Source organism: Neofelis nebulosa, chromosome 13 (assembly GCF_028018385.1).
Source record: "Neofelis nebulosa isolate mNeoNeb1 chromosome 13, mNeoNeb1.pri, whole genome shotgun sequence".
In the NCBI taxonomy this organism is placed as follows: Eukaryota; Metazoa; Chordata; class Mammalia; order Carnivora; family Felidae; genus Neofelis; species Neofelis nebulosa.
Window position 1 is genome coordinate 6,911,983 of NC_080794.1, and position 26,555 is coordinate 6,938,537.

The following is a 26,555-nucleotide window of genomic DNA, read 5'->3' on the forward strand; positions in this document are numbered from 1 at the left end:
AATAAATAAGCTTAAAAAAAAAAATGAGGAGTGAGGTTTAAAAAAAGAAGAGTCTGCATAAATATAAACTGATAACAAGTCTCCAGATCTAACCACCAGTTTACAGGAAATACAGGGCCCAGAAGAACATGTTCAATGATACTGTAGGGACATGATCAGCAAAATCCAGAGTATGGGACACTGTGAAGGGCAAATACCCAGTTTCTTTAATAAATACATTTCAAGAAAAAAGGCTGTGAGGGGAACCTGTAGATTTAAGAAGTCCTAAGAAACATATCTGCCAGATCTGGGTCCAGTGTCAGACTGATCCAATCTAAGCTGGCCTGGGTCCAGCACGAGGCCTCGGGGGAATAAAATTTTGTTTTAAGGAGGAACAAACAGGTTGACCTTACCAAAGATAATCTTGAAATACAGTGGCCCACAGTGGAGAACTTTTAACCTAGATAAGCTTATCCATTTATGAGGTATCCTACAGAAAAAGGGGTCTCAGCCAAGCACTCACCATAAAAGGTGGAGGGAAAATTATTTTTCCTGCTCAATGGTTTCTGGTGACCAGGATATGACCTGCTGGGACACCCCACTCCCTCCAGAGCCTACAGATGGGATCCTGGGAAAACTAGCAAAAGCCAGCAAACGGTGAGAATTCTCGCCAAAGTCAGCTGTCCCAGATCTCTATCTGTAGCGCCTGGTTGAGAGAGGAAGGTAAAATTTCATGCTGTCCCTTCCTTTCCAAATTCAGATTGGCAGGCAAAAAGACATTTGTAACAATAAGGTCTTTGAATTGTGACTCTCGAGAATTTACTTTTGGGTACCCATTGGTTGTTGATCCTTTCTCTCCCGGGGACAGCTACTGCCTTCTTATTTATCTTGCTTTGTGTCAGGTTGGGGGCCCCCCAAATTTGGCCAGAGATGTGCGTTGCACTCCATTTGCGGCTAGGGTCCTATCAACCATTGCCAGCTCTCAGGAGAACTAAGTCTTTCATTCTTTCCGTTATGTTCGGGGGAGGCTGGTGGTTATCTTGGGCAGGCAGTATCCTCCACACCCTCTTTGGGGATGCCTCTTGTATTCAAGGGATTGTTCAATACTGCCAGGAATATTTACCGTTTGTGCCTGTTGAAACCTGACAAGATATTTGAAAGGATCTTGTTAAGTAGCTCTATGGTCAGAAGTGGGCCAGCCTGGAAGCCGGTCTTCAGAGATGAGAGGAACACTTTTTAGGCCTTCTCACCTAAACTAAAATGAAACCATGTAACCCAGAGGGAAAGAAAAACATTCTCAAGTCTTTCCTGGAAGGATTTACTAAAATATTCCAAAGACCAACAGCTCTAAACCTAGAACACAAGAATCTTGTGATTTCCATCTTGGTTGAAGATCTTCTCCCTGATAAAAAGAAGCAAATTGAAGCCAGTGTAGTTAGATGGGTGGTTCAGCCCCTGGATACCTTTAAGACTATAAGCCAGTTTTCAGAATTAAGAGCAACTGTCCCTATCTTACAAATCTTTGCAAAACCAGAAATGCAGCTCTAGAAACAATTCAAAGTCTACCTATCTCGACCATCTCCCAAAACCCCCCTATTCATCTCAGAATGGCTACAGATGTTGTAAACGATCAGAACTTTGGAATCAGAACCTTTCTGCTTTTCAGAAAATGAAGGAACAGTTTAAGAAGTAATTACCCTAGCCTTCTGATAATAGACAAATAGACCCTAAAACTCCTAGAAGAAAACTAGCTTTCTCCCAAGGTCCCTTGAAGATGTAAATGTTACCACGTTTCTTTGAAATGTAAATACCCCAAGGAGGTAAGTAAAACAAGGCTCACAGTCACCTGAGACAGAAGGGAAAAAGAGGGGAGGAGGAGGCTTTTAAAAATATAAACAGTTAAAAAAGCTCTCTGGACCCAAATCTAGTCCACAGCCTCCATAAGGTTACTTGCCGAGGACAAATACAAATCTCAAGTCTCTTCCACAAATATTACTAAAAAGCTTCAGCCACCTGCCATCTGAGCAGATAAACTTTCCATCCGCCAGAAAGAAAATTTGGATCCAACTGTTCGTCTATAAACTAGTTAGTTTTGCCTCACGGCAAAGCTTTTAAGATAAAAGCCAGAAGATCTCTGTTGGCATCTATGGGTTTACGTATGGATATTATAAATGTGTGATTTTTCTTCTGCTTCCACATAGTAATGCCACGATGAAGTTGTAAAGGGCTCTCTTTAATTGGCTTAAAGACAAAAACACATTCTATAAATCAAGTATGCTCTCAGAAATATGAAACTAACCCAACGGTTGTGCAAGTGATCTAGGATAATATTTGGTACACAGAAGCTAGTTTAAGTTTGTTGGTTTAATTAAAACAGGCTTGTCTTCAGAGTTTCATTTAGAGTTATCAACATTAAATATAGAATACTTTTATTCCACATAGATTTACTACAAGTCAAATAACTACAGATCTCTCTATTACAGAAATTTGTCAATAGGAAAAAATAACTTCAGATAATGGTTAACCTGTTTCATGTCTTGTGAAATTTTCATGGTTTACCTAAACATAACTGTTCAGAACAAGTGAGTTAAATGCATGCAAGTAAGATAAAAGTTTATAAATGAACTTTTCAACAATAATGATGCTTTACGATATGTCTACATAAAACTAGTTTCCAAAATCTTTTTCGTAACTTGAAACCTTAAAGTTATGCTGAGATAAGTTAAACGATGGATATTCACTGAATATCTAGATCGTTTCCAAATAAGATAAAACACTGAAACAGTAATTACTGAACACAGACTTATTTATCATCCTTTGGCTTTCTTTTCTAGAGGAAGTCAAGATTTTTAGGGTGTATTAGTAAACATGTTCTGTGCCACACTGGAAAATTTACGATTAGGAAGAATATACTTCTAGAAATTATAAAATGTATTTATAAATTTGTCAGTCTACAATTGCTTACTTCTTAGTGTTCACCAGGAATTAAGGATTTTAATACTTAAGAATTCTAATTAACATATGTAATTAAAACTACTAGAAATAATAAGAGTTTTTTTTATTTTTAAAAAATTTTTTAAATGTTTAATTTTGAGAGAGAGAGAGAGAGAGAGAGCGAGCGCACAAGCAGGAGAGGGGCAGAGAGAGAGGGAGACACAGAATCCAAAACAGGCTCCAGGCTCTAAGCTGTCAGCACAGCAGGGCTCAAAACTCAGGAACCATGAGATTATGACCTGAGCCGAACACTCAGCTCAATCAACTGAGCCACCCAGGGGCCAAGATGCTAAACTTTATTAGGTTATATTGTACAAATGCATATTACTAATATACGTGCTCTAGAAATTGTGTGAAATTGCTAAAAATCTGGTATGTCCTGGTGTAATGTTATCAGTCCCATTTCCAGTTAATGTCTTAAAATGTTGTAGGTCACAGAAACAACCAAATTTTCTATTATAATTACAATTCTGTTATAATAACTCATCAGATGTTGAAACATGGTCATGTTATGTTTTTTGTCACTTACAGATGTTTATTTTACTCTGACGCTTTCACAAAAGTGCCTCATCATCAGAAAGACAGGGGGAAAGGACTCAACAAATACTCGAGAGTACACGTCTCTGGGAACTTGAAGATTATAAAACTGCACTGGGTACGAATTTCCAGAACTCATGGACAAACTGGATTAAAGCAGGACAAGAATTAATACCATGGGACTGAATGAACTAATGAGGATTATTATTATTTTTTTTTACAAATTAGTCTTTGAGACATTGCTGGTTCCTTAATGTTTTGGTTTTTTTCAGCTTCAAGGAAAGCATTTTTACTTTTTAATTTTGTAAAGTTTGCCTTTGTAAGTATAATTTTTTTTTTAATTTTTTTTTTTAACGTTTATTTTTGAGACAGAGAGAGAGACAGAGCATGAACGGGGGAGGGGCAGAGAGAGAGGGAGACACAGAATCGGAAACAGGCTCCAGGCTCTGAGCCATCAGCCCAGAGCCTGACGCGGGGCTCGAACTCACGGACCGCGAGATCGTGACCTGAGTCGGACACGACCCGAAGTCAGACGCTTAACCGACTGAGCCACCCAGGCGCCCCGTAAGTATAATTTTTTAATGTTAATTTATTTTTGAGAGATGGGGGGGAGAGAGAGAGAGAGCGCGCGCACATGCGCACGCATGCAAGCGAGGGAGGGGCAGAGGGAGGGAGACAGAGGATCCAAAGCAGCCTCCGCTGACAGCAGGGAGCCCAACATGGGGCTCAGAACTCAGAACTCACAAGCTGTGAGATCATGATCTGAGCAGAAGTTGGATGCTCCACCAACTGGACCACCCAGGTGCCCGTACCTTTGAAAGTATACATTAAATATTTACTTTTTATCCCTACCTGGTTCCTCCAGAATGTGGAAACTTAGTATTGTTATTTTCATATCTATATTGATATTTGCATAAGTTCAGTAAGAATCTGTTCTCTCTTGGACACAACGGGAAACATTGGTTATATGACCAAGGCTTTGACTGGTATGTCAGATTTGAGAATGTGCACAGAATCAGATAGGACCAAACAGCTTTGAGAAACTAAAACTGACTTTGCAGACCCAAAAACAGCACCTTGGAAAAACCAGCCTGGTGTCTTGCTTATAGGGTTCCTGGCAGCCTAACCAGGTAAGGACAGTCACTTCCCAGCAGCCATAGGAATCTCAGGATATCTTGGGGACCTCTTGAAGAGAGAAATTCACCCAAATCTATAGGGATTTCAGGTGAAGTCTGATGGTGAGTCTTTGGCTTGCTTGGCTTCTTAGTCTGGAGAGGCTTTTAAAAGTCCAATCTAAGATTCCTTATGAAAAGTTCCAGCAAAGTGGATTTTTAGAGCCTATACAGTCAATCACTATTCTTGCTGCACTTAACGCAAATAGTCTGGTCAAATGTAATTTTTCTTTTTTTTTTTTTTTTTTAAACATTTATTTATTTTTGAGACAGAGAGAGACAAAGCATGAGCAGGGGAGGGTCAGAGAGAGAGGGAGACACAGAATCCAAAACAGGCTCCAGGCTCTGAGCTGTCAGCCCAGAGCCCGATGCGGGGCTCAAACTCACGGACCGCGAGATCATGACCTGAGCCGAAGTCGGACGCCCAACCGACTGAGCCACCCAGGCGCCCCCAAATGTAATTTTTCAATTTATTTTACAAACAGATTAGTCTGACTATGATTATCTTTGATAGAAATAATTTGGGTGATTATTTCAGTAGAAACTGTTAACACAACCTTGTGGATATCATAATTTTTTTTTAATTTTTATTTATTTTTGAGAGAAAGAGGGAGAGAACAGGGGAGGGGCAGAGAGAGAGGAAGACCTAGGATCCGAAGCAGGCTCTGTACTGACAGCAGTGAGCTCGATGCAGGGCTCGAACTCACGAACCGTTGAGATTACGACCTGAACCAAAGTTGGACGCTTAACCGACTGAGCCACCCTGGCACCCTGTAACCTTGTGGATATCAGATTCTACTCCCGTTCATTTGTGTTTGAGGTTTTGTGATATACCTCTAATTTGGACCAGATTCTTCAAGGTTCCTCAAATCAATTCTTCGAGTTTCCTCAAATGTCTGGCTACAACTCTCCAGACTGACATTTCCAATTTTCTCCTACTCTTCTCATTTGGAATCACTAAGAACAAAGACTGCCCTTGAACCTCCATGTAAGGGACTATACCAGGTCCTCCTCACTACCCAGAGAGCAGTCAACCTTCAGGGACTTGAACCTCAAGTCCACATCTCCCAAATAAAAAGAGTTCCTCGAGATGCTTGGAACTGCACACCAGCTGGAGTTATAAAATTAACATCGACAAGGGAGGCTCCTCCCCAGAAGCAGACAGCATCTCGAGGTGGACGGCCCCTCCCACGGTCACAGATCAAGATCTTCACCTCCACTATGAAGATTTGATTCCTTTTTCCTTTTCACTACTTGCTTTTTCTGTTTATGAATGCATGCAAGGACGATGCTCCCTAACCGTGGCACCTACCTCTGAATCTATTGCTGAAGCAGTAACTGCCCAACACAAATCCTTCCTCCCCAAAATTGTTCTCGATAATAGGACAGCCCTTGATTATCTTTTAGCTGAGCAAGGAGGTGTGTGTGCTATGGCCAGCATCACTTGCTGCACTTAGCTTAAGAAAGTGACTCCTTCAGGGTGCCACTGAAGCACCCTGGGTGGCTCAGTCAGTCAAGCATCCGACTTCGGCTCAGGTCATGATCTCGCAATCTGTGGGTTCAAGCCCCATGTCGGGCTCTGTGCTGACAGCTCGGAGCCTGGAGCCTGCTTCGGATTCTGGGTCTCCCTCTCTCTCTGCCCTTCCTCTGCTCACGCTTTGTCTCTCTCTCTCTCTCTCTCTCTCTCTCTCTCTCTCTCTCTCTCAAAAATAAATAAATATTAAAGAAAAAAAGTGACTCCTTCAATGGGGTCTTTCTTTCACTTTATTTGATTCTGACTGGTTTGGTTCTTGGATGCCATGGCTCCAAAGAGCACTCTAGACATTGGGAATTATCCTTCTTATAATAATCATAGTAGTCTCCCTGAAACACTGTGTTTTCTCAGAAGCTTTAAATGCATGTTTACGGCCGCTAGCCACCAAGCAGATGATCTTCCTAAGACTAAATCATCAGAAAAGAAACAAAGAGAATAACTGACTTAAGGAATGTGAGCCCAAAGTCATGACCTGCAAATGTCCCAGATAGATGCAGCAGAAAGGCATACTGACCTATGAATACCACGTGGAGGCCACGGCAAATGGAGGATGAGGCAATAAAACCTGCACAACCTCAAGAGCTGGGAGAAGCATAATGCCTTAAAATCTGATCACATCTCTCAGGCTGAGAGCCTGATCAAAAGGGAAGAATTGCCAGTGGGGCACTTGGGTGGCTCAGTCAGTTAAACGTCTGGCTCTTGATATCAGCCCAGGTCATAATCTCATGGTTCATGGGTTCGAGCCTCACATCGGGCTCTGTGCTGACAGCACAGAGTCTGCTTGGACTTCTCTCTCTCTTTCTCTCTCTCTCTGCCCCTCCCCCAACTTGCATGCTCTCTGAAAATAGACGAACAAACTTTTTAAAAAGGGGGAGAATTGTTAAGAACAAAACAAAACAAAAGAACCCACAAGACAACAAGCCCCAGTGGAGTCGCTTATGCTAAGCTCCACATCACCAAACCAAGACTTGACTTAATTACAGTTTCAGCTCTCCCCAAAATGGAATCAGAAACCAGTCAGTCAGGAATTGCCTGATCAGCACTAGCTAGGTCATCTGCCCTCCAGACAGACCCCTACCATCCTGTAAAAGGAAACGGACTGGGTCATAACCAATCCATTTTCCGCCTAGTATAAAAGTTCCTTGTTCCTGCTCCCTTCTGGCTAGGAAAGTCTTCCATTTTGTACAGCTCCTCAGAGCTCATTTCTACCCGCTAGGTATGGATGCGGTCCAATGCCAATTGATTTTTGTTCAAGTAAACTCTTAAGGTTTTTAATATGCCTCAGTTTACCTTCAAACACAGTTCTTACCTTGGGGCCCCAACTCAGGTGCCCTGACTCCCAATGGCACCAGCACATTCCTTGCTGTAGATTATGTGGTGTCTAAAGGGGGTGTCTCTTGATCAGATGGGGTCCCCACGTGTGGGGTGACGATCAGGTAGAAGCCCACCTGAAAACATCCCCCTGAGGGAGAACGAAGGAGACAGAAGTTTACTGAATCCAACACAAGGGCGTGGTGGGCAGGACAGCAGAGGAGAGGTGGTCTGTAAGGAGGCAGTGGGAGGGGGCTGCTCTTAAGGAGGGAAGGCGAGGCGGTATGGTGATGGATGGAATTCTCCCTCTTTTGGTAACTGTGCCTAATTGTTAGTAGCCCCTTGATCAGAGCCGAGGGCCTGTCTGTAGTCAGCCATGTGGTCAGTGTGTCCCTCTCTGCATTCCATTGCTCAAGCCTGTTTGCCTAAAAGTGGCCTCCACAGATTACACCACAAAACTCTTATGGACTGAATGTATTCCTGAGAAAGGCTGACTGAATTATTGACAGAGTAATAATAATAATAATAACAACAACTGTAATAAATAATGTAATAGTATGGTCTATACCACTTCTTTATTGAAACCAGCTACTTTCAGTACATTGACCGATGTAAATATTGCCCTGAAATCTTATTTACAGTTCACACTGGGAAAAAGAAGTTCCGTTAGCAAAGTTAAACTTCAGCTCAGTGTGTTACTAGCACAACTTAATGCCCCCTTTAAAGAACGTATCTAATGCTTAGGTGGCTCAGTCGGTTAAGCGTCTGACTCTTGATTTTGATCTCAGCTCAGGTCTTGATTTCAGGATCCTGAGTTCAAGCCCCAAACGGGGCTCCATGCTGGGCGTGTGGAGGGAGGGAGGGAGGCAGGTAGGGAGGAAGGAAGGAAGGAAATATCTAGGGGCGCCAGGCTGGCTCTGTCAGTGGAGTGTGTGACTCTTGATCTCAGGATCGCGAGTTCAATCCCCATGTTGGGTGTAGAGCTTATTTTAAAAAACAAACAAATAAATAAAAATCTAAAAAATAAAGAATGTACCTATTCACCCACTCCAAGGAACACACCAAACAATAGGCTCTTCATCCATTTGCACAGCGCAGAACAAGTCGCTTACATCACAAAACACCCCAGGGTGAAATGCCCAGCACCACATGGCTAACAGCTGGAGCCACTTAACGTACAATTGTTTCAACTCAGCTGACATTATGAAGAGGTAGACAGAGCAACTATTCCCCATTTAAAAAAGCACTTCCTGTTTCATGTTTGTTCCTCTTTGAAGACAGACAGCATGAATCAGTGGAGAAAGTCTAAATGCAGACACCCAATAAATAACATGTTAAATTCCTTACATTCAAATGCACAGGGAAGAAGCTGAAACAACCATCTCTTGAGGCTTAAATGAGCCTAGTAGTGATCCCCAGGGCAGAAGGCAGCCTATGATTGTTGGGGAAAGCCCTCTCCAAAACAGATGTGGTTAAGAATACTGGAGGGTAGGCACAAATAAGAAACAAATGCGGTCGTTTTCCAAATGCAAATTGTTGTAATCAGTTGTACTGAGAAGACAATGAAATTGCATGCAGTTGCAAAAGCAAACTCCATGGGTGGGAGAAAGTGGGAGTTTAAGGTAAAATTATTTGGGGTAAAGAAGGGAAAGGCAACAAACACAGACTGTCTGCCAACTCAGGAGTCCTTTACTACAGCTGTCCGCAGTTTTAAAAATTTAATACGACCATACTTCTTTTCACATACATAAAAAAGACAAGCAAATGGGACATAATTTAGTTTAATGTCATACAGCCAGTAAGTGATGGAACCAAGATTTGAACTCACATTTGCTGGCATCCATAACCTCTGCTCTTTCTCTTGTATTTGCTGGCTACTTGGGAAGACTTGTGAGCCACAGTGGACGTTGCAAAGCTTCACGGGATAGCTTCATGGATAAAGACTGGATAGCTAGAAAAAACTAAGAAACTAAAAGGGCCTAAGGAAAGGAAAACTTGATAAAGAAGTCCAGGAAAAAGCCAAGCCCGTAATACAATCGAGGAGGTTGACTGATTTTAAGTCGAGGGCAAAAAAGGGATCTACGGCCTTACCCCCTTCTGTGGTACTTGAAAAGCATTTTTATTCCAGTTACCTGATTAAATCTAGTAAAGCAGGCATTAATATCATCTTCATTCTTCACGTGAGAAAAAATGAGTTTCAGTTCATAGGTCTTGCCTAAGATCACACACTAGGAGTGCCAGAACAAAACTCTTGAGTCCAAACTGCAGACCTTTTCCATTAACCCCACTGAGCCAGAGAAATGGCTCTGGCTTGAATTAGAAATAAAAATAAAAGTCTTCACACATAAAAATAAGGGACAACCTAGGGGTAATAGTTAAGAGATTTGCCAGTGGTTTCAATTTAATCCAGTTAATGTCTAATGAGAGACTTTGGATCCGTTACCCATCTCTTCTGCAGGGAATTTCTACCTGAGATTACCTTCCAACATTTAAAAATGGTCAGGGTCTTTAAATGTTCACTTCTAGTGTGTCTATCAAAAAAGAGGTAGAAATGTGCCTCAGCAGTCCAGAATAGGAGCCAGTCAGGGAAGGGAGAAGGGCTGGACTAAACTCTCAGTCACTGGGGAGAAGCATGCTCTTCTTTGACACCCTAGCGATCAATATCAGAAGTTTCCCTGTGGCAACTGGAGTCCCAGAAACTCCCCTAATTTGGATTACACCAGCCCCTTAATTTGAACGCCAATCCCTTCATTTAAACATTAGAAATGATAAAGAAAGAATTAAGTATCCATCTGCCTTTCCAGAATGGACCATATGTCAATATCACCTCAAAGCCCCAGTTGATGAGGGAAAGCTACTCTTTACAAAGACGTATGCCGGCTAGTAAGTATACAAAGAATTATAGAGGGGCGCCTGGGTGGCTCAGCCAGCTGAGCATCCGACTCTTGATTTTGGCTCAGGTCATGATCTCAGGGTTGTGAGATCTAGCCCTGTGCCTGCACTGAATGCAGAGCCTGCTTAAGGACTCACTCTCTCTCTCTCTCTCTCTCTCTCTCTCTCTCTCTCTCTCCTCTCTCTCTCTCTCTCAAAATAAATAAATAAAGGGGAGCCTGGGTGGCTCAGTCGGTTAAGTGTCTGACTTCGGCTCAGGTCATGATCTCGCAGTTCATGAGTTCAAGCCCCGCGTCGCGCTCTGTGCTGACAGCTCAGAGCCTGGAGCCTGCTTCAGATTCTGTGTCTCCCTCTCTCTCTGCCCCTCCCCCAATCATGCTCTGTCTCTCTGTCTCTCTCTCAAAAATGAATAAACATTAAAAATATTTTTTTCATAAATAAATAAATAATAAAATATAGAAAGAATGATAGAAAAAAACAAGCAAACCAGAAAGCAAACTAAAATACGACTTGGCAACCCTTCATTTAATAGCTGAGTCAGGCAATGATCATCAATGGATGCTAAGCATTAGTTGAAAGGTTGGTGGGAAAGGGGTCCCCTTCATAAGACCGAAGTATCACCCCATAGCTTGCTTGCTGTTCACAAGGGGAAAAAAACATGACTTGACAGACATGATTTCACTGTCATCTCCTTATCAGTAGCAGAGAGTACAGCAATAACCAGATTATCACTTGCCTCCTGATGTTGTACAGTATGCCACAACTTCATTCATGAAGGACTCTTGTTAAATAATCTTTAGCCTACTCTATAATAAAAATACAAATATCCCAAATAAAAAAATGAGTAAAGGACTTGGATAAATGTTTCTCCAAAGAATATATATAAATGGCCAATAAGCACATGAAAAGGTGCTCCACATCATTAGCCATTAGGGAAATGCGTATCAAAACCGTAGTGAGATACCACTTGACACCCACTAAGTTGGGCAGAATCACAAAGTCAGATAATAAGAAGTGTTGACAAAAGATGAGAAACTGGAACCTTCCATACATTGCTAGTGGGCACGTAAAATGGTGCAGCCACGTTGGAAAACAGTTTGATAGTTCCCCCAAAATGTTAAACAGTTACCACGTGACCTAGTGCTGGGAAGAGAAGTTTTCCTCCACCCTTAAAGGTTCTTCTGGCTGGTCTAAGAATTAAATTGACACGAAACAGATTAACAGGAGAAAACCACATTTAGTTTCAAATGTACAGGAACACCACATGCATGGGGCATTCCAAGACAGGAAGGTAAAATGAGGCATATATGTTTATCCTGAGCTAGGGAATGAGATGGAAGAGTAGGGCAATTCACGGGGTGATAAGAGCAGATTTTTCATAATCAGAGGTTTGCCCTGCCACATTGATGGGTCACTCGGGTAAAACTTATCTCTGATAAAAACTCTCATCCTGGGAAAAACCCCCAACTGACATTCATTAGGTAGTTAAGGGAGGTGCAAATGTTTTCAGCCCACTAGGTCTTGATCACTTTCAGCGCAAAATAACCCACATGCTCAAGTGGCATACTTTATGGAGACTTCTTTTGAACCCCTTCACTTGCAATTCCAGATCTCACGACAGATTCAGGAGAACTGAAAGCAGATGTCCACACACAAACTTGTACACATTTACAGCAGTATTATTCATAAACAGTCAAAAAAAAAAAAAAAAAAAAGAGAGAGAAACAATCTGGATGTCCATTAACTTATGAGTGGACAAATAAACAACAATATTAGTCGTGGAAGAATAAAGTACCAATCTATGTTGAGACATGGAGGAACCCTGAAAATGTTATGCCAAGTGAAAAAAGCCAGTAACAAAAGATCACATATAGTATGATTCCACTTGTGTGAAATGTCCACAACAGGTAAATCCATAGAGACAGACAGTAGATTAGTGGTTGCTAAGGATCAGGGATGTAGGGGAGCAGGGAGGAGATGGGATGTGACTGCTAAAAGATATGAGGTTTGTTTTGAGGGGAATCAAAATATTCCATAGTTAGAGGTGATGGTCGCACAATTTCCTGAATATACTAAAAATCACTGAATCGTATACTTTAAAGGGGTGAATTTTATGGTATGTGAATTATATCTCAATAAAGCTGGTATTTAAAAAAATCAAGGAGGTATATAAAATCAGGGGGTAGTTGTATATACACGTATGTTTGTAATTTGTGAATCTCTCTGCAAGGAGATAAAAAAAACAACTCATGGGGCGCCTGGGTGGCGCAGTCGGTTAAGCGTCCGACTTCAGCCAGGTCACGATCTCGCGGTCCGTGAGTTCGAGCCCCGCGTCAGGCTCTGGGCTGATGGCTCGGAGCCTGGAGCCTGTTTCCGATTCTGTGTCTCCCTCTCTCTCTCTGCCCCTCCCCCGTTCATGCTCTGTCTCTCTCTGTCCCAAAAATAAATAAAAAATGTTGAAAAAATAAATAAAAAAAAAAAAAAAAAAAAAACAACTCATGAATAGTGATTGTCTCTAGGGAGGGCAGTATGGGGCTGGAGGCCAGGGTGGGAAGATTTCCCTGTTCTCTGTTTTTACAATTTTCTTTTAACCATTCGCATTGTCTTCCTATTTCCAAAATTAATTTTAAAATAAAATTCTACATGCTTTCTAAAGAAAAAAAATTTTAACCTGAATTATTTTTAAGATTGCCAGTTTTCAGAAAATACAGGGATGGAATAACATACATAGAAATGGTCATTACATTACATTACACAGAAATGGTCAAATGCAGAAGGTGGGGCATTCTACGGGACAACAGGCAGTGATTCTTGAATAGGCTGATGACTCAAAAGGGGGAGGTCAAGATTAAAACAGACTACAGAGATGCAGTCAAATGTAATGCTTGTCTTTCTTTAAACCCATCTGAGTAAGTCTAGCTATAAAGGAAAGCTTTGGGAACATTGGACAGCTGTGATATGGACTGGATACAAACGGATAATAGGGAATTATTATTGATTTTGTTATGTATGATAATAGTAGGCTGGCTATATAGGGAAATGCTCTTTTCATTTTAGGAATGGACACTAAAATAGTGATGTAAGTCACAAGGACTGTAATTTACTTTGGACACATCAGCAAAGGGAAATTAACGAAATAAATAGGGAAAACGGCTCACAACTGTTACATTTAGGTAATGTGCCTATGGGTGCTCATGATATTTTCTCCCTTTTATGTGTGTGTTTGAAACATTTATAATTAAAAATTAAATAAAAGAAAAAAATTTACCTGAGGACAAAAGCAGTTTAGAGACTTGCTCTCTAGGGGCTAAGAACCAACTTTTCTCACAAGTAATGCAGTGGTGAGTGGGGTCACGCAGGGGTGGGTAGTGCAGTGCACTGGCGGGTAATCTGATCAGTGTGAGTGGGGTCACACAGGGGCGAGTAGTGCAGGCAGTGGCGGGTAATCTGATCAGTGGTGAGTGGGGTCACGCAGGGGTGGGTAGTGCAGTGCAGTGGTGGGTAATCTGATTAGTGGTGAGTGGGGTCACGCAGGGGTGGGTAGTGCAGTGCAGTGGTGGGTAATCTGATTAGTGGTGAGTGGGGTCACGCAGGGGTGGGTAGTGCAGTACAATGGCAGGTAATCTGATCAGTGGTGAATGGGGTCACGCAGGGGTGGGTAGTGCAGTGGCGGGTAATCTGATCAGTGGTGAGTGGGGTCACGTAGGGGTGGGTAGTGTCATGCCCTAGTGAGCTTCATGAGAGCAGACACCATGTGTGATGCCACTCATCACAGCTGCCCCATAAACCCAGCCCAAAAGTCTATACAGAACAGGGACTGATAAGATACTGTCAAATTGAAGGGGTTTGGGATGAAGGTAGGGTTCTCAGCTGACACCCAAGAAAGAATTCTTGAAGACGTCTTTGGTGCGAAAAGGCGATTGTATTAAAGCATGGGGACAGGACCCATGGGCAGAAAAAGCTGACAGGTAACTGATTATATACCTTCAGGTTGGGAGGGGGTTAGGTAAGTCTCTGAGGTATTTTGGAAGCGACGTTTCCAGGAACTTGAGGTGCTAGGTGCTGTTAGGAAAATGCCATTTATCACCACTTAGTAAAACCTCAGTCATGAGACCCTTCAGATGGATACCAGGGGCCATAAGCTTGGAGTATGATTGCCAGCATACATCTTGGGGGATTTGAGATAAAGGAAGTTTCCAAAGGAATTGTATGTTAAAGCAGACTCACAGGATCCTGAGGGGTCAAGATAATGTTAAGCCAAGATCCCCTTTTGCCCCAGCAAAGTGTCATCATCAGGGCAGCTGAGCTCCTAGAGGGAGGTCACCCTGCCTGTTTCAAGCACTTGTCTATGGGCTGTAGGCTGTAAGAGAATTTAATTTTTCATTTGCTTTAGTTTCCCACATCACCATGCAAGCCCTTAAACCCCTTTCCTTTGTTCTTGGGTAGCCAGGAGTCTCCGGGGAATATCACACATATTCCACGTGGGGAGGGAGGGGGCCAGCCTGTATTTTTCCCTCGGCTCGCATAATACTTCCTCATCAAAATGAATAAATGCAGAAAGGAAAGGAAGAACGTGCTGTCTTACATGGCATAGTATAAAGACCGCAGAACTCAAGAGTCGGAAGATCCAAGTTCAAGTTCCAGCTCATACTTATGAACTGAGTGAACCATGACAAGTCCCTTAGCTGCACGTGGCAGTTTCCTCCCCTACGATACAAAGCTCATCCCATGATGCACCTGAGCCACCCTGCAAAGCGGCATGTCTCAAGTGAGCTAGCACAGGAGCAGGCCTCCTTGTTCCCACCTTCCAAATGGGTCTGGAACCCACCGCCCTCATCCACACACCGCCTCTCCTCTGGCCCCTGGCAGCAGGCCTCTCTGGCTCTGAAATTCACTCTCTCTCCTCCACCTTGCCCCCCAAAATCCTCTGGCTGGAAGGCAGCGTAATTTTTTAAAAACTTTTAAAAACCAGACTACTTACAAGGGAAAATGTCAACACACACAGAACAGCGTAACGAACATCCGTATACTCATCAATCAGCTCCCACAATTACCAACAGGTTCCACTTTCCGTTTTACCAATTCCTCCCACGCATGAGCATATTTTTTTTTTGAAATCTTTTAAATGAAGTCTCAGACATCAAATTATTTCACCTGTCAATATTTCCATATGTATCTCTTCTAGAAGAGCAGTATGTGTCAAAGATGTCCTTTTATGGCCACTTTGTTTCAATCGGGACACGACAAGGTGCTCCCCCTGGCATTTGGTTCACATGTCTCTTAAACCTAATCTTTTAATCTATAGGCTTCTCCCCCTCACGCTTCTTCTTCTCCCGTGCTGTCTTTTCCTTAAAGAAAGTGGGAATCTTTTAGAAATAAATCATGTGACTCATCTGCTTAGAAATGTCTAACGGCATCCCGCTGATGATAAATGCCTAGGGTTCTTTCGTTCATTCATTCATTCATTCATTCATTCAGTAAATCATAACAGAGCACCCACTATGTGCCACAGGCCACTAGTGGATGGGGGAAATGTGGGTAAATATGGCAGACCCTGCCTTCACAGGGCTCAGATTCTAGTGGAAAAGAGAGCCAACAAACAGGTAAACTAATAAACGAACAACCTGGTTTTAGGTGGTGATGCATGCCATGATGTAAATAAGACAGCACGCCGAAAAAAAAAAAATCACAAACGGGGGTCTGCGTGTGAGCAGAGGCTGCACAACAGGAAGGCGTAGCCACAGAACAGCGGGGCCTTGTGTCCCAGGCAGAGGGAAACCAAGCACCAAGCATGACAAGCTGGCTGTGGTGGGGAGAGAAAGCAAGCTGGTGTGGCCGGAGCCTGGCTGGTGAGAACAGGGTGAGGGATGGGGGCAGAGACACCTGCTGGACAGGGCCACAGGAGGCTTTGGGAGCGTGATGGGAAGTCTGGATGTCGTGGAGAGCGAGGGAAACCTTTCGAGGGTTTCTGACCTGAGGGTGACAAGGTCTGATATAGCTCTCCAGGGTCTGGGGCCACTGCCCTAGCTCACAGTGCCTTTCATTCCTGTGACATTACACACTCCTTTTCTCTACACTCATGGTCTCATGCACAGTAACGTGCACGGTCCTGCCCACCTGCCATTTTCACAGGCCTCGCCTCTACTCAGCCTGTAGTTCCAGCGGGGTTGGGAAGGTTCTCCTGACCCCTCCATCTAGCTCAGGTGCCATCACGGTATCCGGACTTCTCTTTCATAGCACTTGTCACAGGGGCAACTGGTCAATTATGGGTATAATCATTGGTTCAATGTCTGCCTTCCCCAGCAGACTATAAGCTGAGAACAGAAACTGATCTTGTTTCAATCTGTATCTCCGAAGCCTAGCACCATGCCTGGCATATTAGGCAATAAACTGTTTGCTGAGTGAATGGATGGCATTATCTTCACATTGCACTGAATTTTATGAGAAAAAATATCCACTGTCTTGAAATAGAAATGCACATATTCAACCCCTGGTCACTCAAAGAATATTAAAAATCTAAGATAAAACAGAGCTCAGAGATAATCTTGTCGAATCTTTTCATTTTAGAAAAAACAAGACCAGAAACAACATGAGGGTGAGAAATGAAGTGATTTGATCTCAGCTATAAGTTGATCAACAGGGGTACCTGGCTGGCTCAGTCGGTAGAGCATGTGACACTTGATCTCAGGGTCATGGGTTCAAGCCCCAAATTGGGTGTAGAGATTACTTAAAAATAAAATCTTAAAAAAAAAAAAAAAAGTTGATCACCATAATGACTCAGTTTCATTTTAGTCCCAACTGGAAATTAATAATCTTTTAAGTATTCTATTATTCAACCAGGGCCTCTGCTAGACCATGGGGCACCTTTGGGCAAATCAAACGCAGGTGTCCTTTCCTGAGCGGCCCCAGTCCCAGGCTGAGGTTGAGGGCTTGGTCAGCGGCCTGTGGGATGGGCTCCAGCTCTCACTGCCCCCTTGGTCATGGCCCTTGTGCAGCAAACAACCTGTAGACCCTAGGCGCTGGCCCTGGGCTCAACCAACAGATTCATAAACTTCCCATGTGCCAGTAAGCGTGTCCCTTCTATGGGTAACAGCAATGGGAATAGGACCTGATCTCTGGGAGCGGGGCGGGCCACCTCTCGACTAGGATGGGACCCTGAATGCCCTCCTAGCAAACTGGGGCCACTGCTCTGGGCTGCCACCTCCAAGGAAAGTCATGGGACTATGTTGAACATGGAGAAACACCTATTTAACTTGAAGTTTTCTGTGAAAGAGCTTAAAAGAAATGTCAAACACGATTAAGAAGGAGAGGCTGAGGGGCGCCTGGGTGGCTCAGTCGGTTAAGCGTCCGACTTCAGCTCAGGTCACGATCTCACGGTCTGTGAGTTCGAGCCCGGCGTCAGGCTCTGGGCTGATGGCTCAGAGCCTGGAGCCTGCTTCCAATTCTGTGTCTCCCTCTCTCTCTCTGCCCCTCCCCCATTCATGTTCTGTCTCTCTCTGTCTCAAAAATAAATAAAAACGTTAAAAAAAAAATTAAAAAAAAAAAAAAAAGAAGGAGAGGCTGAGGGATGCCTGGGTGGCTCAGTCAGTTAAGCATCTGACTCTTGGTTTTGGCTCAGGTCATGATCTCCGGTTTCATGAGGCCGAGCCCTACGTTGGGCTCTGCACTGACAGTGTGGAGCCTCCTTGGGATTCTCTCTCTCTGCCCCTCCCCCTTCTCCTCTCCCTGCGTGTGCCTGCACGCGCACTCTCTCGCTCTCTCTCTCTCAAAATAAACTAAAAAAAAAAAAAGAAAGGCTGAAAAAGCTGAGAGAAAAAAAAAAAAAACCCATTCAGAAGAGCAGCACAAATGTTTTGAGAACACACACTGAAAATGAAATCCACCGAAAGAACCAAGCAATTAATTTCTCGAGCAGGAGTGCTAAGGTTAATGCAGTGGGTGCAAGCGTTCAAACTGCAGGAACAACGGGCAAGAGAACGGAGGCCACGGCCATCTGGTTAAGTGGATGCTAACTGAGGGGTATGAACCTTGACAAGATTTCCGCCCTGATGGACCAATGCCAACACCAATGTGCAATGCTGGATGTTTCATTGCAGCAAATGGTAGGCACAGGAGTAGCACCACTACCCTAACAATACTGCAAAACCAAGTCCATATGCGGCTGCAAGAAATGACCCATGAAGCTGGCCTTAATGTCCACATGCAACCACCACAAGGTCAGATAGGTTCTGCAGATAGGTAGGTTGCTTCCCAGGGTACAGGATGAGCTATCACAGCCTGGCTCCTGATCAAGAGTAATTTAAAGAACAGGTGCTTCTGTTAATTTCACTTGCTTCTGAAATGTGTTGTGTGTTTATATAGATAAGTTGCACTTCAATTACTCTAAGAAAGCTGTGTATGGCCAGAAAGCTTAAATACTATTTGGATGGAATACTTTCTCCTGCCTTGCTGTACTTCCCAACGCATTAAGAAATACCAGGGAGTTTTCACCTTGACAGATTTGATGATTGGTTATGTGTAAAAGCACAGGGGCATATTTTTGTAGATGCCTTTGACAAAGCTAGCATCAGGTTGTTACATATGAGACCTCTTTTCTCAAAAGTTACATCAACTGTATAGCACCAAAGTACTACAGAATAAAGTGTAGAATAAAGGTTTGGGGCTTTTTCAAAAAAGACACAATCTCTGCTCTCAATGAAGAAGAAAGCCCGCAGTTTTAGAGCACATTACTACATGATAAGCTGTCTAAATACATTAATTCAGTCAATGTTCACAACTCCATGAGAAAGGCAATGATGTTTCAGTTTTGCAGATGAACAAAATAAGGCTTTCAGAGGTTGGATAACTTACCCAGGGTCCACAATAAGTAAGTGGTAGAACAGAGATTCAAGCCCACACGTATTGGGCTCCAGAGACCCCACTCTTCCCACATTACCTACTGATACTCCCGTTGAACAGATTAAGTTATATAAACATTTATCAATATACTAAGCTCCAAACCAGACAATATTGGAGTTACAGAAGAGTTCTAAGGACTGAGGGGTGAATGCAGTCTACAAGTACCGGTCAGTTAGGAAGGAGGAAGGGCCTAGAGAATGGGAGAGAATCTGAGAGGTTAAGAGATGGATAAAGTGGAAGAATGAAAGAATGAGAAAAGGGCCAAAGTGAGACATATTCTGCTGTCTTAGAAGTGTTAAGACAAAGCTGGAAATGAAGCTAGAGTGGTAGGATGAGGCCCTGAATCCAGGTCAAGGAGTCCAGGGTCCTCTGAAGTCAGAATGGAGGGAGGGCACTAAAGAAATTAAACATCAGGGCACCTGGGTGACTCAGTTGGTTGAGTTTCCGACTCTCGACTTTAGCTCAGGTCCTGATCTCACAACTGGTGAGGTTGAGCTCCTCGTAGGGCTCTGGCTGACAGCATGAAGCCTGCTTGGGATTCTCTCCCTCTCTCTCTCTGCCCCTCCCTCGCTTGAGTGCACAAGTGCTCCCAAGCCCCTTCTCTCTCTCTAAAAAAAAAAAAAAAAAGAAAAAGAAAGAAAGAAAGAAAGAAAGAAAGAAAGAAAGAAAGAAAGAAAGAAAGAAAGAAAGAAAGAAAGAAAGAAAAGAAAGAAACAACACAGTTGGAAAGTGTCACTGCAACAGGACAAGAAAGATACAGATTCAAGGGCCTTCTGTGAAGGTGAAATGGGGAACTGAGCACCGTGTTACTCAAGCCAATGGGCAACTCTTCAGTCCTCACCTTTTGTGCCCATTTAACCTTGGTGGTTCACTCCCTCCTCCTTGAGACACTTCCCTCATTTGGCTTCCAGGACTCCACTTCCTTTTCATTTCCTCTCAACTCACTGGCCACATCCTGTCAGTCTCCACTGCTGACTCCTCCTCTTTTCCCTGACCAGTGGAGGCTCCCTTGGACCTCTTCTCTATTTGCATATACTCCCCTACAGGGGTCACTTTAGTTCTGTTTTAAATACCATCTATGGGCCAATGATTCCCAATTTATACCTAAAGCCTAGGCTTCTCTTTTAAATTCCTGATTCACATACCTACTCCATCCCAGACCCTTTACATTAGGTAGTATATCACCTCCTGATATATAATTTACTTACTATGTTTGCTGTTTGTTTTCTTGGTCCCACTCCCCTGCTAGAATGTAAACTCCCTGAAGATAGGATTGTTTTGTTCACTTGCATTTTGAGTGCCCTAAATAGTGCCTGGTACATACTAGGCACTTGGAAGGTATCTGTGGAATAAATGAATAAAAAGAAGGGGTAAGGCAGCCTCAAAACAGTGTAAGAACCCGCATAAGGTACTATGAACAAGGAAAACCAAGTAGTAAAAGTATCCGAGGGGAGGAGGGAGGTGAGTGATTTTCACTTTGCCGCGTGGAATCTGAAGTGACAGACGGGCATTTGGGTGGAAACATCTGGTAGGATTTTGGAATTCTGGGACCAGTGTTTATTATTATTTCTTCATCTGAAAAGAAGGAGGAGCCGTTTTGAGGATTAAATAACGTGAAACTAGCAGGTCCTCTGACACATGTGGTTATACTCACCCGATACTTTTCCTTCTCAGTGAATGTTCATATTCCTAGCCAAGTGCCCAGGACCGTGCAGACCATCTAGCTCAGACACACATCCCTGTCCATCCACCTTTTACTCAGGGCCATCACACAGATGCCCCTGGAGTCCTGGGAACGCAGCCCTCCAATGTCGGCCCTCTTTGAGGATTGCCTCCATTGAAAAACTGCTTGGCCCAGGATCACGCTTCCTTCCAAGGCAGCCCTTACCCGTGACTGATCGCTGCAAGGGCACAGAGGCCGAGCCCTCTCAGGCACACTGGAGACAGCTCGAGACACCTCACCTCCAGAGCTCCCAGGGAGCTAGCCGAGACCTTTGCTGGCGGCTCAGCCTCTGCTCAGTTCTTCACCTCCCTGCCTCCATAAGTGTGGAAGTGAGGAGCCCTCCCCCAAGAGATAACCTGCTGGCTAATCTCCATTTCACAGTCAGCTTCCTGGGAACCCTTGGGGGAGGGGCGGGGGGGGGGGTGTGCAGATACAACCAAGAGACCTCCGGGATTCTTTCTCACTGAAATGCAGAGTAAACCCAAATAGACCTGGAAGGTATGGCTTGACAGGAATCGTTTTTTTCAGCAATAGATTTTCTAGGTCTTTAGAATGTAATGTGGTTAGTCTGATGCCACAAGTAAAGGAGGGCAGGAGGTCTCAAATTTAACACAGGGGTTCTGAACTTGGGGCTCATGCATAGAATTCGGTGTGTCTGTTAAGAAGGGAAAAAGAGAAATTTTATTTTTATTTTCAATAACTCCTAAGCGATATTTTAGCATTTCCTTCCATTATGAATGCAGGCAACAAATCATGGTAGTAGGAACTCTTAATGACCTTGCCACCAATAGGAGTCACTGATATTCCCATTTCACGTTTTAGTCATTGTAGGTGTCCTCAAACACTGTTCACAGTCCTCATGATCTTGAAAGTTCAGTAATTACCTGACCCTCCACCCCCCTTATACCTTATATTTAAAATGGCTAAAAATACACACGTTACTTCATACAATTTCTAATATTTGTATCTGTATTTGAACACAACTGATTTCCTTGGCAATCCTGTGGATGTTATTCTATGTAATTAAAAAATCTTATTCTAAAAAGGGGTCCGACAGGCCTCACCAGACGGCCCAAGGAAGTCAGCCAACAAGGGCAGCACTCTCTGTGGGTGGAGACTTGAAAGGCTCCTTCTTTTTAGGCAAAGCCGACAAGCTCCACGTGGGTGTTGTCCAAGGCACGGTCGGCCCGGGCCAGGCGACGAGCACAGCCATTTCAAGGGCAGGACAGGCTCCCGCCGCTGTTTGCGCTGTTCCCCCCACTTGTGGAATGCGCACAGCTTTATATGAAATCCACATGGTGCGCGGCTGGGGAAGGCGGCGGCACGGAAGGACTTTACCAAGTTGACAGCGTCCCCGGGCCCGGCCAGTTCTGAGAAGGCTCCAGAGAACTAAAGGCCACCTGGGCCCGCTCCCCCTTTGGGGCCCCCCATGGTGACAGTGCTCTGCTACAGGAAACTGGATCATCGGGTCGCCCTGCTTTCCCAGCGCTAAACTCTGGACTGAAACGAGCTCAACTGGAGAGCAGAAACATTGCCAAGACATATCCGGAGTCCACACTCACACATGCAGGCTGTCGGCTAAATTCCCGGGGCAGAGGCCGGGTTTGGCGGTCTTTTCCTGACCCGGCACCTACGGAAGTCCCAGGGCCCGCGCGCCGCCTGCGACGCAGCTCTCGCCTTTGCCCGAGTCCCACCGGACCGGGTCCCGTCCCCAAGGGAACAGGACAATAGCGAGACGCGGACCGACTTCCCGGCGGCGATGCCGCCCACAGCCGCCGGAGAGGAAACTCCGCCCGGGGTCCCGGGGTCCCGGGGTCCCGGGGTCGGGAGGGCGCGCGCGGGGCCGCGCAGACGGGACGAGCCCCCCAGACCCGCGTGCTCCTCTGGCGACAGTGGCCAGGCGGCGCGGAGACGTCGGCGGGCCCGGCGGGGGCGGGAGGCCAGGAGACCCAGCGCCGCGCCCCGCGCCCCTGCGCCCCCGCGCCCAGCGGGTCCCGGTCCCCGCCCACGACGCCCACGTCCGTCCGGCCCCGCGGGCGACCCTGCCAGCCTCGGCCTTCCTTCCGACCCCGGCTCGGCCCCCACGCCCTCCTCCCCGACGGCCCCCTCCGCCTGCCCCGGGTCGCACTCACGTAGACCGAGTTGATGTCGGATTTGTCGAAGAAGCGGAGCGCCCGCCTCAGCTCCAGGGCTGGGGAGACTTGGTCATCCCCAGCCTCCAGCTCCAGGTCCCCATGTCCCGGGCCGAACGGAAAGAGCTCCTGGCGGCTCAGGCAGCCCCCGGGCCCCGCCAGGAGCAGCTGCAGCAGCAGCGCCCGCGTCCACGCAGCCCCGCTCCGGCGGATCGCGGCCAGCATGTTCCCGAACTGCGGTCCCGCAAACCTAGCGGCTCGGCAGACACGGCCGAGGAAGGCGGAGACGTAACCGGACGCCCCTCCGCAGCCCCTCCACGCCTCCCGCCTGCCTCCCAGCGATCCCACCCCTGGAAATAGGGGAGGGGAACAGGGGAGAGGGAGAGGGCCCCGCCCCGTCCACAGGGCGCGCCGCCGAGGCTGCCCAATGGCCGCGAGGGGGAGGGCGTGGGCGAGGGGCGACACCGAAACCCCCCGGCGGTTCCGGCAGCGTCACCCTCGACCCCTGCGGGGTCTTGGGCGCTGGGGACCCTAGGTTCCCGAAACCAGCCCGGTTGCCTCCGAAGAGCAGAGCTTGGGACTTTGCACCACTGTCCCCGGGTCAGGGCTAAGTGGGAGGGCGGGCTACGTGGAAACGCTCTGGATTCAGGAACACAGCCCAACCCAGGGCTGCTCGGGGGCGTCCGGAGGTCGGACTCACCGGGTCACGCCCCAGTTAGAGGAGGGGGTAGGTGCTGGGAATTAGCAAGCAGGGACTGGACCAGGAGCATGTTCCTGAATACATCCATCCAGATTTTCAGCGTTATTGAGTGCAGGCGGGATCCTTTGCCTGGTGATGTGGACGTTCGGCCAAACATGGGGTCCTACCCGCGAGACAAACTCACGAGTGTATAAAATAATTCAGTGTCAGGTGGATGGGGTCCCCAAGTGATAAAGGGCAGTAGGGCCGGAATAATTGCCCAAGGAGAGCTTCCTGGGGGGGTTGGGGGGTGGGAACAAACCAGGTCTTCTGGAAGGGATGGAATTTCATGAGGAGGCTGGGGAAGGGACGTTCTGGAACGTGGAGCCGCGAGTGGATTCAAGGCGCCATCCCCCAGTTGAGAATTTGGAAAAGGAAAGTTGAGAATTTGGGAGGAAGGCTTAATACCAAACCTAGAAATGTGAACTCACTCTAACACTCCCAGGACAACCATTGAGAGTTCTTGACAAAGGGAGATTAAGTGGTATCCTGACGAATGGGTTGATCATTAATTTGGCACTGGGTTGAAATAGAGATGGGACATTCAAGGCTGTTGAAAAGGAAAAGGGAGTGGGGGAGGATGAGAAAGGAAAAGGTGGATATTGAGAAGAATTGAATCTAAGAGGCATTACAATGAAAGAAGGAATGAGACCTGATTTTGAATTTGATATGGGGGTTGGGGAGAGGACTTAAAATTGGGTGTAAGGTTTTGAGCCCGGAGGCTGCCTTTTGAAGTCAGGGGGGAGGACCCAGCACAGTGGGTGTTGGGTATGTATTTGCTGGCAGACCTGTTAAAACCTGGAGGTGTCAACAGGGCATTTTTCTTGCCTGTTGCCAACTAAAATTAAGGACCTAGGACCCAACTTGAAATAATTTTCCCAATAAACAGCAAATTCAGCATAATATAAGGAGCGTGAGTCCTGAACCAGTAGAAAACATAAAAAGCAAATGAAGTCCACTCTCTGAACATAACATCTTTGCTCTACTCTTTTTCCTTTAAATTCATTAGCCATCAGAGAAAATACTAAGTTTCTACAGGTACTAATTGGCTTTGCAACCGCAGTAACCCTCAGGAACAGAGACCCATCCCCATTTTACTCAAGAGGGGCACAGAGATTCAGAGAGGTTTAAATCATTCTGCTAAGGTCACATGGCTGGAAGGCTTCAGGTGATCCAAGCTGGTCCAGGATCAGCTCCAGGACAACCTTAACCACTATATTAACCTTAACCAATACATAGCTTCTGTATGGTATTACTGTGTGTGTGTGTGTGTGTGTGTGTGTGTGTGTGTGTCTTGTTTTTTTTAATTTTTTTTTTAACGTTTATTTATTTTTGAGACAGAGAGAGACAGAGCATGAACAGGGGAGGGTCAGAGAGAGAGGGAGACACAGAATCTGAAACAGGCTCCAGGCTCTGAGCAGTCAGCACAGAGCCTGACGCGGGGCTCGAACTCACGGACCGCGAGATCGTGACCTGAGCTGAAGTCGGACGCTTAACCCACCGAGCCACCCAGGCGCCCCATGTGTGTCTTGTTGTTAAAGTGACTAAGGCTGCTTGCAATCCGTGGCAACCCAGTGGATTTTCCTTCAACTCCCTCCGGGAATTGCAGTGCTCTCTGCCTCTGTTCCCCTGCCCCAAAAGTACTTCCTGACTACTCCATGCCACCCCTAGCTTCAGCTGCTGCACCTCTGGGCTTCCAGGCCCCAGCACTGCCCATTCGAATTGCCAAGAACTCCGTCTGGAGGCTCCTCTTCTTCCTCTGTGCTTACCTGCACACAGCATGAAGCCTGAAAACACCCAGCTGGCTTTTTCCTGCCTGTGCCTCAGACTCTCTCCTCCTTCAAACCCCCACCTCACCTCCTGTTTCGCTTCAGAGCTACGCTGAAGTTATTGCCTGTGCCTGGAATGCTCTCACCCCTCTCACGAATTCTCTCCGTTTTTGGTGCTCAGGCAGCTTCTGAACCTCCTATTGGTTCACGGAATTTTCCTCGGCTAATAGAGGAGCAAGAGCACTTCTCCAGTTTACTGGTTCCAAGTACCAAGACCATTAAGACACAATCCCTTTTGTGCACAGCTCACAGTCTATGGAAGACAGACATACCAGCAACACGGTGGGATGTTAATTAGTTTTAGCAGAATTAATACTAGCAACAGTTGTCTAAGTTAGTAGCTTCAAGTAGATGTGGAGAAATGAGATTTACAGAAGTTAGATAATGCACCCGGTTCCAGAGTGGGAAAGCCAGGATTTGAATGTTTTCAAATTTCAGTGTCTCTGAAACCAAAGCTCAGATTCTGCCACACCCTCCCGCCTTTCTATAAATGGAGAGGTTTCTCCCTCGATTTCCATCCACAAGGTGTATCTGCTCTGTTGTTTATACATAATGTTCATGCTGTATTTACATATGCTTCTGTTCACTTATTTCATCAGTATGTTCTTGCTCAAGTAAGTCTCATATGTACTGTAAACTGTCTGTCATTTCCTATTTATAGCCCTGCACTCAGTGAACACTGCCTGGTGCTGGGGAATGTGACATCTATGCTGTGCTGCTGACTAGGACAATGTGGGCTGGCTGCCAGCCAGCCACTCCTTCAGGATTTCTAGTTTTAAATACATGTAGATGCATAATCTTCATCATAGAATACT

The 26,555-nt window shown here is 45.5% G+C and overlaps 1 protein-coding gene across 1 annotated transcript in view; it reads right to left on the reverse strand.

The window, feature by feature from the left end:
* The window catches only part of NID1 (nidogen 1), an 83,221-nt gene extending 59,501 nt beyond the window's left edge, over positions 1–23,720 (reverse strand). Inside the window, exon 1 of the mRNA XM_058696221.1 lies at positions 23,173–23,720. Coding sequence (XP_058552204.1) covers positions 23,173–23,397 — 225 coding nt within the window. The 5' untranslated portion in view covers positions 23,398–23,720. The remainder of the gene's footprint in view (positions 1–23,172) is intronic.
* Between the last annotated feature and the right edge of the window lie 2,835 nt (positions 23,721–26,555).